The sequence below is a fragment of the Micromys minutus genome (assembly GCF_963924665.1).
Source record: "Micromys minutus genome assembly, chromosome: 3".
In the NCBI taxonomy this organism is placed as follows: domain Eukaryota; kingdom Metazoa; phylum Chordata; class Mammalia; order Rodentia; family Muridae; genus Micromys; species Micromys minutus.
In genome coordinates this window covers 85,996,021-86,009,376 of record NC_137972.1, presented here as the reverse complement: position 1 = coordinate 86,009,376, position 13,356 = coordinate 85,996,021, and the positions used below count along the sequence as shown (strand labels likewise).

General features: G+C 43.6%; 1 protein-coding gene across 1 annotated transcript in view; it reads left to right on the top strand.

Moving 5' to 3' along the window:
- The window catches only part of DHX57 (DExH-box helicase 57), a 43,989-nt gene that overhangs the window by 27,438 nt on the left and 3,195 nt on the right, over positions 1 to 13,356 (top strand). The window contains exons 13-22 of the mRNA XM_080913834.1: positions 192 to 308; positions 1,988 to 2,084; positions 3,128 to 3,301; positions 4,207 to 4,407; positions 6,424 to 6,700; positions 7,892 to 7,987; positions 8,068 to 8,151; positions 8,391 to 8,525; positions 9,767 to 9,841; positions 10,939 to 11,073. Of these exons, the coding sequence (XP_080769960.1) occupies positions 192 to 308; positions 1,988 to 2,084; positions 3,128 to 3,301; positions 4,207 to 4,407; positions 6,424 to 6,700; positions 7,892 to 7,987; positions 8,068 to 8,151; positions 8,391 to 8,525; positions 9,767 to 9,841; positions 10,939 to 11,073 (1,391 nt within the window). The remainder of the gene's footprint in view (positions 1 to 191; positions 309 to 1,987; positions 2,085 to 3,127; positions 3,302 to 4,206; positions 4,408 to 6,423; positions 6,701 to 7,891; positions 7,988 to 8,067; positions 8,152 to 8,390; positions 8,526 to 9,766; positions 9,842 to 10,938; positions 11,074 to 13,356) is intronic.

The window sequence follows — 13,356 nt, the reverse complement described above, 5'->3', positions numbered from 1 at the left end:
TCCAGCTAGCCTTAAAGAGACAGAGGAGGAGGACAGGGAGAGGAACTCCTGTTACCCAGTGTTTTCTGAGAGGAAAAGGTCACCAAGTAAGCACCTTGGATGGGAACTCCTGTGCTATTGAACTGACCCAACACTCACAAACCTCACAGGTATAGGTGTAATTATTCTTTTAATTCTTACTTCTCTTTCAGGGGTGAGCAAGTCAGTTATCAAGACAATGTCTGTCATGGATTTTGAAAAGGTCAACCTTGAATTAATAGAGGCCTTGTTAGAGTGGATTGTAGATGGCAAGCACTCCTACCCTCCAGGTAACTCTTGTCTCAGGTTCCAGACTGCAAGCCTGGTCTTGAGTGGGATTCCTCTGTATGTCCCCATTACAGGCCATCCTGTGTGTGATGTCTCCTCACCCTTACTCTGCATGACATCCAAAATGACTAATATTTGACACTGTCTGGATTTATCTTGCTTGTTGACCTATCTCCCTTCAGTAGCACGTAAACTTGAGAGCAGGGATTTTGCTGGGTGGTGGCAGCACACACTTTAATCCCAGAACTCTGGAACCTGAGGCAGGTGGATCTCTGAGTTTGAGGCCAGTCTGGCCTATAGAGCAAGTTCCACGACAGCCAAGGCTACACAGAGAAACCCTGTCTTGAAAAGCAGAAATAAAAAGAGCAGGGCTTTCTTGTTCTCCTGTATTTCTCAGCTCCTAGGAAAGGACTTGGAACATTTAAGTATGGAACTTTTTAAATTAAGATAGGGTCCCACTTTGAGGTCCTAGATAGCCTGGAACTTATTATGTAGACCAGGCTAGCCTTGAACTCACAGAAAGCCACCTCCCTCTCCCTTCTAAATGCTGGGGTTGAAGGTGTACACTACCATGCCTAACTAAAAGAAATTTTTGTTGAAGGGTTGGGTGCTGATTGAGTGGAATAGTAGATCAATAAAAGACTTTATATGCTCATTACATAGCCCTTAGGAGCAATGATAATGGCCACTCTCTCAGTTTAGACTCCTTCCTTGTTTCATGGGGAGAGTAAGCCATGACTCAGTAAGAAGTCCAGGAGATCTATTTTACATCCATGCTACACAGCTGTCATGGGCATCCTGCTTACATGTGTGAGACTGAGGGACACATTAGTAAAGAGGTTATCTGCTTCTTCCATGAATGAAGCTCAAGAGAAAGCTGGATATGGAGACTCAAGTAACCCAGTTCTTGGGCTACTGAGGCCTTCAACACAGGCTAAAGGCCAGCCTGAACTACAGGTCTCAAGACTGAGTCTCAAGACCACCTGAACTACCAAGTAGACTTGGTCTCAGCAATTTACAGAAGTAAGTAACTACTGCTAAGGGACTGTCGTTAGGACAGAAACATGCTATAATCTCTTATTGTTGCTTATTTTCTTTAATGGACAATATTAAAGGCCATCAGTGATTAATAAGACATGGCTAGTTAATATACTATGTCTTTCAAATGTGTCTAAACTTAGATCAGAAAACCCGTTAAAGTTTTGTTTTGTTTTTTATAATATCCAATAAAATGTCTGGATATCATTAACAAAAGAATCTTCTGGTCTAAAAGGTTACTTTTCTTCAGTAGAAACAGATAACAGTGGCCATGGTACTAAGTATATTGAAGAGCTTAGCTGGGTCTGATGTGTGCAAGGTATTTGCTTCAGTTTTCAGATGTTTCTGTATACACACACATACACACACACACATACACACACACATACAACTTGGTGAGTGCTTCTTGTATAACTCAAAGCATGCTTTTCTATACCTCAGTTTTCTATTGAAAAAAAGGGTAATAGTATTTTGTCCTTATTAAATCAGAGTATATACAAAATGTGATTTCATATTTGTTTAACTGCTGAGGCTTTACAAAGAAAAACTGATAGTAAAAATTATCAGATTGTTGGTTTAAAAACTGTCTCATAACCTATATTAGTGTTCCTTGTTTGTTTATCTATTTATTTTTTATTCCCAGGTGCTATACTTGTGTTTTTACCAGGACTAGCAGAAATCAAGATGCTTTACGAACAGCTACAGTCTAACTCTCTCTTCAACAACAGACGGAGTCATCGGTAAGCCACTTGCTTTCTATTCGTAATCATCCGCTGCAGCCATCTTTAATCATGAAGAGCTGAAGGGTCCCTCTGGTCCTCACCCTCCTTAGACTGTGGTGTCACCTCTCAAACATGTGTTTGTTTATGCCAGCTTGGAATGAGAGACCTCTGTGCTCCAGGAAATGTTACTCCGTGCATTCCATCAAGGGCAGACATTTCTCTTCTCTTACCACAGTGACTCAGCAAATGTGCATGCAGCTTCTGCCATATTCCTGAGGGGAAAGCTGGGGAAAGCCAGCATTAATAATAACAACAAAGAAAGGCTGCCATTTTGAGAGAAAAAATGTTTCACCTGTCACTGGGTGTGCCATCTCATACAATGAATATCCTAACTTACATTACACTTTACCCCCCCCCCATACACCTGGACTTAAGGCAAAAGATTATTCTTTGTTGGTTAGTTAGTTTTAGCCTTACTACTTATAAAATATCAATCATTTAATCCTTCCATTATACCCCCATAATTTTCCCAGGCTGGCACGGGTCTTTGTTTCTGGAAGGAAGTATTTTGTGAGAACAGAAGGAGCCTCACACCTTGAAGAGCTGTGCCTCGAGCTGTGCTCAAAGCTGTCAGATGCTGTCTCAGGGTTTCCGTTGATGAGAAGAGACACCATGACTAAGGGACAACAGTTAGGGCTGGCTTACAGGTTCAGAGGGTTAGTCCATTATCATCATGGTAGGAAACATGACAGCATCCAGGCAGACCTGGTGCTGGAGAAAGAGCTGAAAATTCTACATCTTCATCCAAAAGAGGAGATGGGTCTGGCTCATACTGGCAGACTTAAGTATACAAATGAGACCTCAAAGCCCCGCGCCCACAGTGACACACCTACTTCAACAAGGCCACGCCTCCTAATAGTGCCACATCCCATGGGCCAAGGACATTCAAACCACCACAATTCTTGAAGTCATTTAATTATTCGGTAGAAATTTACCCACCACAGGTCAGTGTCAATCCTTCGTGGCAGAATCCTTACTGTGCTTCATTCACTTCCTTTTAGATGTGTTATTCACCCACTTCACTCATCGCTATCCAGTGAAGAGCAGCAGGCAGTGTTTGTGAAGCCTCCAGTCGGTGTAACTAAGATTATAATCTCCACCAACATTGCTGAGACGTCCATAACCATTGATGATGTTGTGTATGTCATCGATTCTGGGAAGATGAAAGAAAAGAGGTATTTTGGTGAAGTAACAGAGGGACTAACCTCCTTTAGGATAACACAACTGTTAATAGTTGCTACCAAGGTGCTCTTTAAAGGAACATTATATGTGGTTCCATGGCCAGCGTCATGAACGTGAAAGTCAAACAAGTGTTCAGAATCACAAGTAATGGATTCATTTTCCCATGTGATTTTTCATGTGCTTGGATGAAAATGGCTTTAAAAAATGTGTGCGGCACTGGTCAGTCCACCACTGTCCTACAATAAACAGGACTGTATTTCAAGAGTACGGCAGACCATTTGTCTGTGTCCAGTAGTCTTGACAACATTCTTAAAAGTAACTTAGTAAAGTGCTTGCAGGAACTATGTTCAATCCCCAGAGCCCATACTTAAGAAAGGAAGGAAGAGCCTGGCAGTGGTGGCAGTGGTGGCAGTGGTGGCAGTGGTGGCAGTGTTGGCAGTGGTGACAGTGGTGGCAGTGGTGGCAGTGGTGGCCTTGGGAGGCACCTGGGAGGCAGAGGCAGGCGGATCTCTATAAGGCCAGCCTGGTCTACAAAGCAGGTTCCAGGACAGCCAACATAAAAAACGAAGGAAGGAGGGAGGGAGGGAAAGAAGGAAGGAAGAAAGAAGGGAGGGAAGGAGGGAGAGAAGGAAGGAAAGAAAAGAAAAAAGCTGGATGTGGTGGCATGCACTTTTAATATCAGTTCTGGGGAAGGAGAGACAGGAATCACTGATGTTCACTGGTCAGCCACCCTACCCTACTGGGCGAGTCCCGGGCCAGTAAGAGAACCTGTCTCAGAGAGATAGCAATGGAGGGAGTGAAAAGAGACAGTGTCTGAAGAGCTACAGCCAGGGTTGCTCTCTGGCTTACACACATGCACACAGAATAACTCAATCCTGCCTTTCCTTTTCCTTTCTAGATATGATGCCGGCAAAGGAATGGAAAGTCTAGAGGACACATTTGTGTCTCAGGCCAATGCTCTGCAGAGAAAAGGTCGAGCTGGCAGAGTCGCATCTGGCGTCTGCTTCCACTTGTTCACGAGCCACCACTACAACCACCAGCTTCTGAAGCAGCAGCTCCCCGAAATCCAGAGGGTACCACTGGAACAGCTATGCCTCAGGTTACATCCCAGCTTGCCTCCTCTGTTGGCACAGTCCACGTTTCTCACTCTACTTCAGTTCTCTGTTCTCTTTTTCCCAGTAGAAGACACTGTGCTTAGAATAGAGTGAATGGAGTCATCCATTTGCATAAAGCACATCAGTCACACATCGAGATTCTCACATTTCAGAGCATGGTCCTATGATAATTCTCAAAAGTACACTTCTAAGTTAGGAAAGGAACTTGAATTGCTAGAGGACAAATTCTACTGTGTGTCAGAGAAAAATCTACAGCCTCATTATCAGTTAGAGAAAAGTAAAGAAAACTTACACCACCATTGTTAGCTAATGAACAAATGCCACATAATAGGATTTAGTAAGTCATTGAACAGTTTCAATATTACATGAGCTAAAGAAGTTGTAATTCAGTGTTTATGAAAAACTGCTTGGTGATATAAGAAATGCAAATTATCCATACTCTTTTATCCAGTTGTTAACCTAAAATGAAAAACACAGTAACCAAGGCTGTTGTCGTGTAAAGTTGTATAAAGCTCTTTTTTCCAGTGCTTGGACCGACCCCAGGGAGTTGTGCATGCATCACGCCCTCTGCCCTGTGCTCTCCTGCCAGCACAGTTCCACTCTTCTTCCTCCTTGCAGTTGAGTACATTCATCACTGTCGGTGCATCGCTGCAGGGGGATGCCCCAAGTGAGAAAGCTAAGCACCAAATATATGTACATTAATGGAAACCAGGTGATAAAACCAAAAGAGAGTCTAAGACCAGGCGACGGCAGCGTGCACCTTTAATCCCTGTACTTGGGAGGCAGAGGCACTGGGTTTCTGAGTTTGAGGCCACCCTGGGTCTACGGAGTAAACAGAACAGACAAAGCTATAAAGAAAAGCTGTCTTAAAACACAGGAACAAACAAGCTCAGGCAGTGAGGCAGCTGGTCCTGTGATAGTGCTGTCTTCAGTCTGAGGAGCCTCTCCTGCCTTCCGTAGCAGCTGTCCAGTGTCCCTTCCCTCCCACAGTATGCAAGAGTTCTACATCCTTACCCATACTTCATTCACCATCGGAATTCTTCTTCATAATCTGAACCTACTGTTAAAAGAAAAAGGCAATTTTCAAAGTTTGTTAAAAGAATTTCTTAATATGGGTAGGTAGAACTTGAAGCTGTTCTGTATTGCTAAGAAAACTAGAAGACAAGATTTTTTTAAAGATTTCTTTATTATATATAAGTACACTGTAGCTGTCTTCAGACACACCAGAAGAGGGCATCCTATCTCATTACAGATGGTTGTGAGCCACCATGTGGTTGCTGGGAATTGAACTCAGGACCTCTGGAAGAGCAGTCAGTGCTCTAGTGCTCTTAACCACTGAGCCATCTCTCCAGCCAGAGACAAGATTTTTAAAGGCTTTACTTAAAGCAACACTGCAGCTGGGTGTGTGATCCCCACCTGTAATCCTAGAATTGGGGAAGCTGCTTCTGCTTATTTCAAACCCATGAAGTGCTGTGTGGTTTAGAAAAGCATTTACGAGGTGTTGGAGAGAGGGCTTAGCGATTAGGAGCACTTGCTGCTCTTCCAGAAGTCCTGAGTTCAGTTCCCAGTGCCCATTGTCAGACAGCTCACAACCATTTGGAACCACAATTTCAGGGGTACCTGCACCTCAGCTCCTGCACTTGTATGCATACACCTACACATAATTAGCAAGAATTAAAATCGGTCTTTTCTTTTTTTTTTTTTTTTTAAAGATGTATTTATTTTATATATGTTAGTAAACTGTAACTCTCTTCAGATGCACCAGAAGAGAGGGCATCAGATTTCATTACAGATGGTTGTGAGCCACCATGTGGTTGTTGGGAATTGAACTCAGCACCTCTGGAAGAGCAGTCAGTACTCTTAACCGCTGAGCCATCTCTCCAGCCCTAAAATCGGTCTTTTCTAAATAATCACTTCCTATTCAAGAAACAAAAGTTATCCCTCTGCTATATTCTGCCAGACATTAAACTTACAAATGACGATTTTCCTTTCTCTTTCAGAATTAAAATTTTAGAAATGTTTAGCACTCATAATCTCCAGTCTGTGTTCTCTCGGCTCATTGAACCTCCACATATTGATTCTCTTCGTGCCTCAAAAGTACGGCTGCGAGACTTGGGAGCCTTGACTCCAGATGAAAAGCTGACCCCTCTGGGTTATCACTTGGCCTCTCTGCCTGTAGACGTGAGGATTGGCAAACTGATGCTGTTAGGATCTATCTTCCGCTGCCTGGACCCTGCTCTCACCATTGCTGCCAGCTTGGCTTTCAAGTCCCCTTTTGTAAGTGAACATTTGTCTAAATTGGAATTTATGTCACAGGTCTCAAAGGAAACTTTAGACATCAGAGATATGTGAGCCCCTAAAAATTTGCATGTATGTGGGATGTGAAAGATTTCAGAGCACAATGGTATTTGATCCTTAGAAAACTCGTATCTTCCCACCCCTCAAATACCTTGGGAATTAGAGGTATAGCTTATTAAAATAATATGCTTTTTGTTTGCTATTGCTTATTTTAGAAAAATCAAAAGTAGTAAACCAGAAAGATACCACTTTATAATTTCAAAAGATAATGAACACATTTATCAACTTTAAAAAGTAACTCTATTGAAAGATAATTTACACATACAGTCTACTCAGGGAAAAGTATCTAAGTCAGTAGACGTAGGAGTTAAAGTGTAGTACTTGGTAGCATGTGTGAGGCCTCAGACTCAATCTCCAGCACCAAAGCAGGGAGGAACAGTCTTGGGTTTTGTATAAGCATCCCACTATGAGCAGTGTTCAAGGGCAGCCTGAGCTGCATGTGAGTTCCGTGCCAGTCTGGACTATAGAACGGAATCCCTCATTCAGACATCAAAATGAAAAAATAAGTTGGTTGTGAGATCTGATTTCTGGACGCAGAGGCAGGATGACCACCACAAATTTGAAGCTAGCTTAGTGTAACATAGCAAGTTCTAGGCTAGCCAAAGTCTCACAGTGAGAATGTCTTAAAAAACAAAAACAGGGGCTACAGAGATGTCTTAATATCTAAGAGCACTGGCTGCTCTTCCAGAGGACCAGCATCCACATGGTGGCTCACAGCTGTTTGTATCTCCAGTTTCAGGGAGTCTGTCACCCTTACTGACACATGCAGCCAAAACACCAGTGCACATAAAGGGAAATCATTTTTAAAAAAGAAAGAGGCAAACAACATGTCCAGCAAATAAAATGAGTGGTCTTTGATGGTTGTCTTTTGCTATTTGGTCCTAAAAGACCAAAGAGCTTATCTTGGGCTTATTTCAAACTCACAGAACAAAAAGGCCATTCATTAGCTTCTCTATCATACTTGCCTTGAGTAAACCTACACGTGGAGTAGTGTGCTTTGTTCTCTGCAAGATGCTTTCCCCAGCTAGTGGCTTCCAAAGTAGGAAAAGTAGGAAAGTGACATTTGAAACCTCACGTAACCCACGTCCTTCAAATCCATTCCTCATTTAGGTGTCTCCCTGGGATAAAAAAGAAGAGGCTAATCAGAAAAAGCTGGGATTTGCCTTTGCAAACAGTGACTACCTAGCCCTTCTGTGTGCGTATAAGGTAAGGACTCGAACTTAGGTTTGTAGCCACAGTGGCAGCAGTGTCAGAGTGAGCTCAGCTTGGTTTTCTCCACAATTTAGGGTTGGCAGCTAAGCACGAAAGAAAGTGCACGGGCGAGTTACAATTACTGCAGACAGAACTTCCTGTCCGGGAGAACGCTGCAGGTGAGTCTACATGAAACCGAATGTAGACCTGAATGATCATGGAGGTTTTTGAAGGCTTTGGATTTCCATGTGACTGTCTCACTGTCTGCCAGTTTGAAACAAATGAAAGCCTCCTTTTACAAACGACAGACAAGATGAGCCTTCTGTCTCATTAGATGTACCGTTGTTATGTGTTTGTGAGCCGTTCACCCTGTTTGTGTCGCCAGCTCCTTCTTTAAAAGGTCCGTCCCTTCTTTCAGGAAATGGCCAGCCTCAAACGGCAGTTCACTGAACTGCTTTCCGACATAGGCTTTGTAAAAGAGGGACTCAGAGCAAAAGAAATTGAAAAACGAGCCCAAGGAGGAGATGGTGTCTTGGACGCCACAGGAGAAGAGGTAAGGAATGCGCACTTCTGCCTTGGTTCACTCTAACTCCAATAGCATGGCACTGAGAGGTGGGTGGTGACATCATGGCCATTCCTCACGTCAACCAGTGTGTGGTGCACTGGAGTCTCCAGTCCACAAGTGTGTCAGCCAGCCTTCACGAGCTCAGGAGTTCTTCAGTTCATTGTCAACAGTGTTTTCTTTTAAATTTCACACTTGTTCTTGATAATTCTGTAACTCACAGTAGGCTCTAGGAATGTCTTCTCAAAACAGGCCAGCCTTTACCAACCAAAGTCTTAGGTGTAATTTTAGAGACTTCTTCCCACTGAACGTACATTCATTTGTTTTAAAATAATTAGTATTTGCTAGAGAGTCTGACTGTCTCACAAACCAGCTTCTTTCTCTCCATGATGTTTGTCAACACTACCTCTGTTTATTTATTTGTTTAAACCTGTGCAAGAAGTGTTCCCTTTGATCACGCTGGGCATCAGTTTCACCTTGGCTCTAGTGAGGGCCCCTTAACCATGCCACAGTCAAGAGCACTGGCTTCATAACTGGTATGCATGCATCTAGAAAAAAAAAATCATTGTAAGCTCTTTAAGACATGTCCTGTGTGACTATGACCTGGAAGGTTTATTTTCTGCTTAAAAAGAAATTGTTTTATAATATGAAAGTAGATGCTTTTTTGTTTTCAGATAGACGTCAAATGAAATACAATGGATGGTAGTGGTAATTGTGATGATTTGTATATGCTTGGCCCAGGGAGTGGCACTATTAGGAGGTGTGGTCCTGTTGGAGTAGGTGTGTCAGTGTGGTGTGGGCTTTAAGATCCTCACCCTAGCTGCCTGGAAGCCAGTCATCTGCTAGCAGCCTTCAGATGAAGATGTAGAACTCTCAGCTCCTCCTGTACCAAGCCTGCCTGCACACTGCCATGTTCCTTCCTTGATGATACTGGACTGAACCTCAGAACCTCTAAGTCATTCCCCAATTAACTGTTGTCCTTAAAGAGTTGCCTGGGTTATGGTGTCTGCTCAACCTAACTAATACAGGAGTGCACACCTTTAATCCCAGCATTTAGGACAGAAGCAGCTAGATCTCTATGAGGTCAAGGCTAGCCTGCTCTACACAGTGAGTTTCAGGCCAGGCAGGGCTAAAGTGAAACTGTGTCAAAAAGAAAAAAAAGAAAGATGTGTGATGGCAAACGCATGACCTGCTACAACATCTCATGCGGTAATGCTGTGTTTCTTTCACAGGCCAATACAAATGCTGAGAACCCCAAGCTGATATCAGCAGTGCTCTGTGCTGCTCTGTATCCAAACGTCGTGCAGGTAACAGGACCTTTCCCTGAATCCTCCTGTTCTTGTTTTATTTGTAACCAAAGGATAAGCTTTAAGTTTGCCCATTAGTCATCTTCAGTAGATACACACAGCATGCAAGGATTCCCAGTTCATCCCAAATATTGTATGATACAGGGTTGTAAGTGAGCCTACAGTGTGTGTGTGCTCGCGCACACACACGCACACACACACGGACTGCCTAAGTTTAGTAATACAAAGAAATGCAGATTTATACAAGGAAATAGACTTGTTTACTCTTAAAATTGGCAAAAAATGAAACCATCTAATAACTAACACTAATGCGGTGTGAGTCCTTGAATAGCTACTCAGGTGAAAGTGAAGTTTACATGGTTGTCCTAACTGTGCTTCATTCCTAGAACTGTCAGGGAAAATCTGCAAATATGCAGATATCACCCAGCAAATCTAACTTTGCAGTAACATGTACCAGCGGTGGTGGTGCAAACCTGTAATCACTGCACAGGAGAGAGGAGGGAAGAGGGTGGGAAGTGCAAAGGCTGCCTCAGCTACACAATCCAGTGCCACTTAAGACCTGCTCAATAAATAAAGTTTAATGATGAAGTTATAGACACAATGAGGTACCATATAATTCTTGACAACAGGAATATCTTGAACAAATACAAGAATGTGTTCAATATATGAAGTTTAAGAAGCAAGTGATACAACTGCCCTGGGAGATGGTTCAGTGGATAAAGGTGCTTGCATGGAAGCCTCCTGCCTGAGTTTGATCCCTGGGGCGTATGTGGTAGGAAAAGAGAATTAATTCACGAAAGCTGTTCTTTGACCTCCACATGGTGCATGCCCCCCCCCACATACAGACTTACACACATTTGAACACTGTAAATATATATCCCAGCACCAGGGAGATGAAATAGGAGAATCACAGGTTTGAGGCCAACCAAGGCTACATAGTAAGTTCCAAGATAACTGGGCTGTACAATGAGACCCTGCCTTAAAAAAATGAAACATGAAAAGGAACAAGAACTATTCAAGCAATTCTTGTTTGTGCCAAAGGACAAGTCCTGCAATGAAAATATTTTTATCTATTTTCACAAATACTTATTATCTAGGTCAAGACCCCAGAAGGAAAGTTCCAGAAGACCAGTTCTGGAGTTGTCAGACTGCAGCCAAAGTCAGCTGAGCTGAAGTTTGTTACCAAGAATGATGGATATGTCCACATTCACCCTTCCTCGGTGAACTATCAGGTCAGCGTGCAATGTTTAGTGTGTTACCTATGGCACATCCTCAAATGAGAAATGCAGTTCCTGAAGCAGACAAGCTTTAGCTTATGACCTGCATGCAGTGTCTCCAGGAGTCCCACAGAGTTAGAGAAGGTTGAATTTGTATAAGCAAACTGACAAGCTGTTTCTAGAAAAGCTTTCCATTTTAAGAAAATGTTACTATATACAAAAGTGCTCATTCCTGCTCTCAGATAAACACTGTTCTATAGACTGGTTTAAGAAGCCATGGGGTAATTCCACTATCAGCATGTTTCAGCCAGTCCTTGATTCTGTTCGTCCTTCAGCCTGCCGCTATGAGACTGTTGCCTCTTCCCCATAGATAAACTCATCTGTGGTCACAGTAGCCTCCTAGTTGTCAAATCTAAAGGAATACCACCTGGTCTTCATGTGGCTTTTGATATTGTTAACTTCTCTCGAATCAATGTTCTCTTTGCTCCTGAAGTAACTCTGGTCACTGTGTACTTTGTCAGGCCCCCTTCCTCTGCTCTGAGGCATGTGTACACTCCTCGACCCTCACTGTAGTGTGTGTACACACCTTGACCCTCCAAGGGCACACCATCGTGATCTCAGCTGCCCACTACATGCTGACCCCAAGCCTATCCAAAGCTCAGTGTTTTCTGAGATCTCCTGCTAGAGAAGAGCAGTTAGCGTCCTCCAGTCACCTCTGATCAAACTCATCACCTTCCTGCGCACCATTCTCTTCCTGTGTGTGGTCCTGGTAAATGGTACCATCTGAATCAGAGCCTGATGTCCTCCATATTGATTCAGTTGGTCACCAAGTTGAGGCAGTGCCACCTTTGCCTCTTCTTATGGCCACTGCCACTTTGTCGGTTCAAACCCCAAACATTATATCATGCCCAAAGTACTATAGTAATCTAGGAATTCTCTCTAGTCTTCTGCAGTACTGCTCTGTTATCGTGATCCTTTTCTCAAATCTTTATACATGGAGTCTATTGTAGACTCTCACTTGACCCTTCACACCAGATATGCTGCTTCTGTTCCCAGAACAACCGTCTCGTTCCCCAGGAAGCCCGTGCTTACTCTGACATTTCCACTACGAATCATCTCCTAGATGGGGGTGTAGCTTAGTGGTGGAGCCCATGCCTGGTATGGCAAGACCCAGTGTTCAATCCTCAGCCCTTCCCACTCAGAATCTCCTCTAGGCTCCTCTGCCTGCACTGTTGTGCTGCCCCTGGGCATTTGTCCACCATTCTTATTTTGCTACTCTGTCCTAGAATTTTAAAATACAGGAGGACAAGAGTTTTTACATTTCCAGAGTCTAGCATGCTGCATGGCTGAAAGTAGATGCTTAATGAAGCTTTCAGGAGAGATGAAGAAGAAAACGAGGAAGGAATACAGAGAGAGCCAGGTGGAATAGTGTTTGCCTTCAGTCCCTTTCCTTCTGTACTAGGAAGGCAGCGGCAGGTCCACATGGTGAGTTCCAGGACAGCCAGCACTCTACAGTGAGGGCCTGTCTCAAAACAGAACAAAGAATCAAAGCAGAATGAGCTTGAGAGGTCAGTGCTGCTCAGCTCCATGGTACTACTGAGGAAAGTGGTGGTAGACCATGGGAAGAACTCTGAGTTAAAAACCATCAGGTCCTGAATGAAAAGCAAGCCATACAGATAGATGTCTAAGGAAGGAAGTGCTGAGACCAGGAGTGAGCGTATATATGGGATGTCCCAGGATGTGCAGGAAAGCAACAGACTCAGAGCTCAGTGGGGCGACTGGTCCAGGTGAGCTTAGTGGAGGCTATGCAGGGACAAATGGCCGGGGCTGCGTCAGGTAGGAAATGTAGATAACCTTTGGAGTGTTTTGGCCATAGCTGAAAGACCATTGTGGCTGCTGTAAAAAGACAGTGTTAAGATGCAAAAGCAGCTACAGTGTGAGCACGGAGGAAGCCCTGCAGTGGTCCCCATGGAAGGCGAAGGTAGTAGCTAGAAAGGTCGTGAGAATGAGACTCTGTCAGCTCCTATTTTAAACATATAGCTGTCAGGACTTGATGATGGTTCAAATGGAACTGGGCTAAAAAGAACAACTAAGCTCTCACACACGGGGGCTGCCATTTTCTGAAATGAGGAGCTGTAGAGGAAAAAGACTCAAGAATTCTTTTAGGTGTTAGCTCTCAAGAGGCCCCAGATTCAATTCTCAGCACCTACATGATGGTTCATGCTGTCCAAAGCTCCAAATCCAAGGGGTCCAGTGCCTTATTCTGACCTCTGTAGCACAAATATTTGCAGGCAAAAC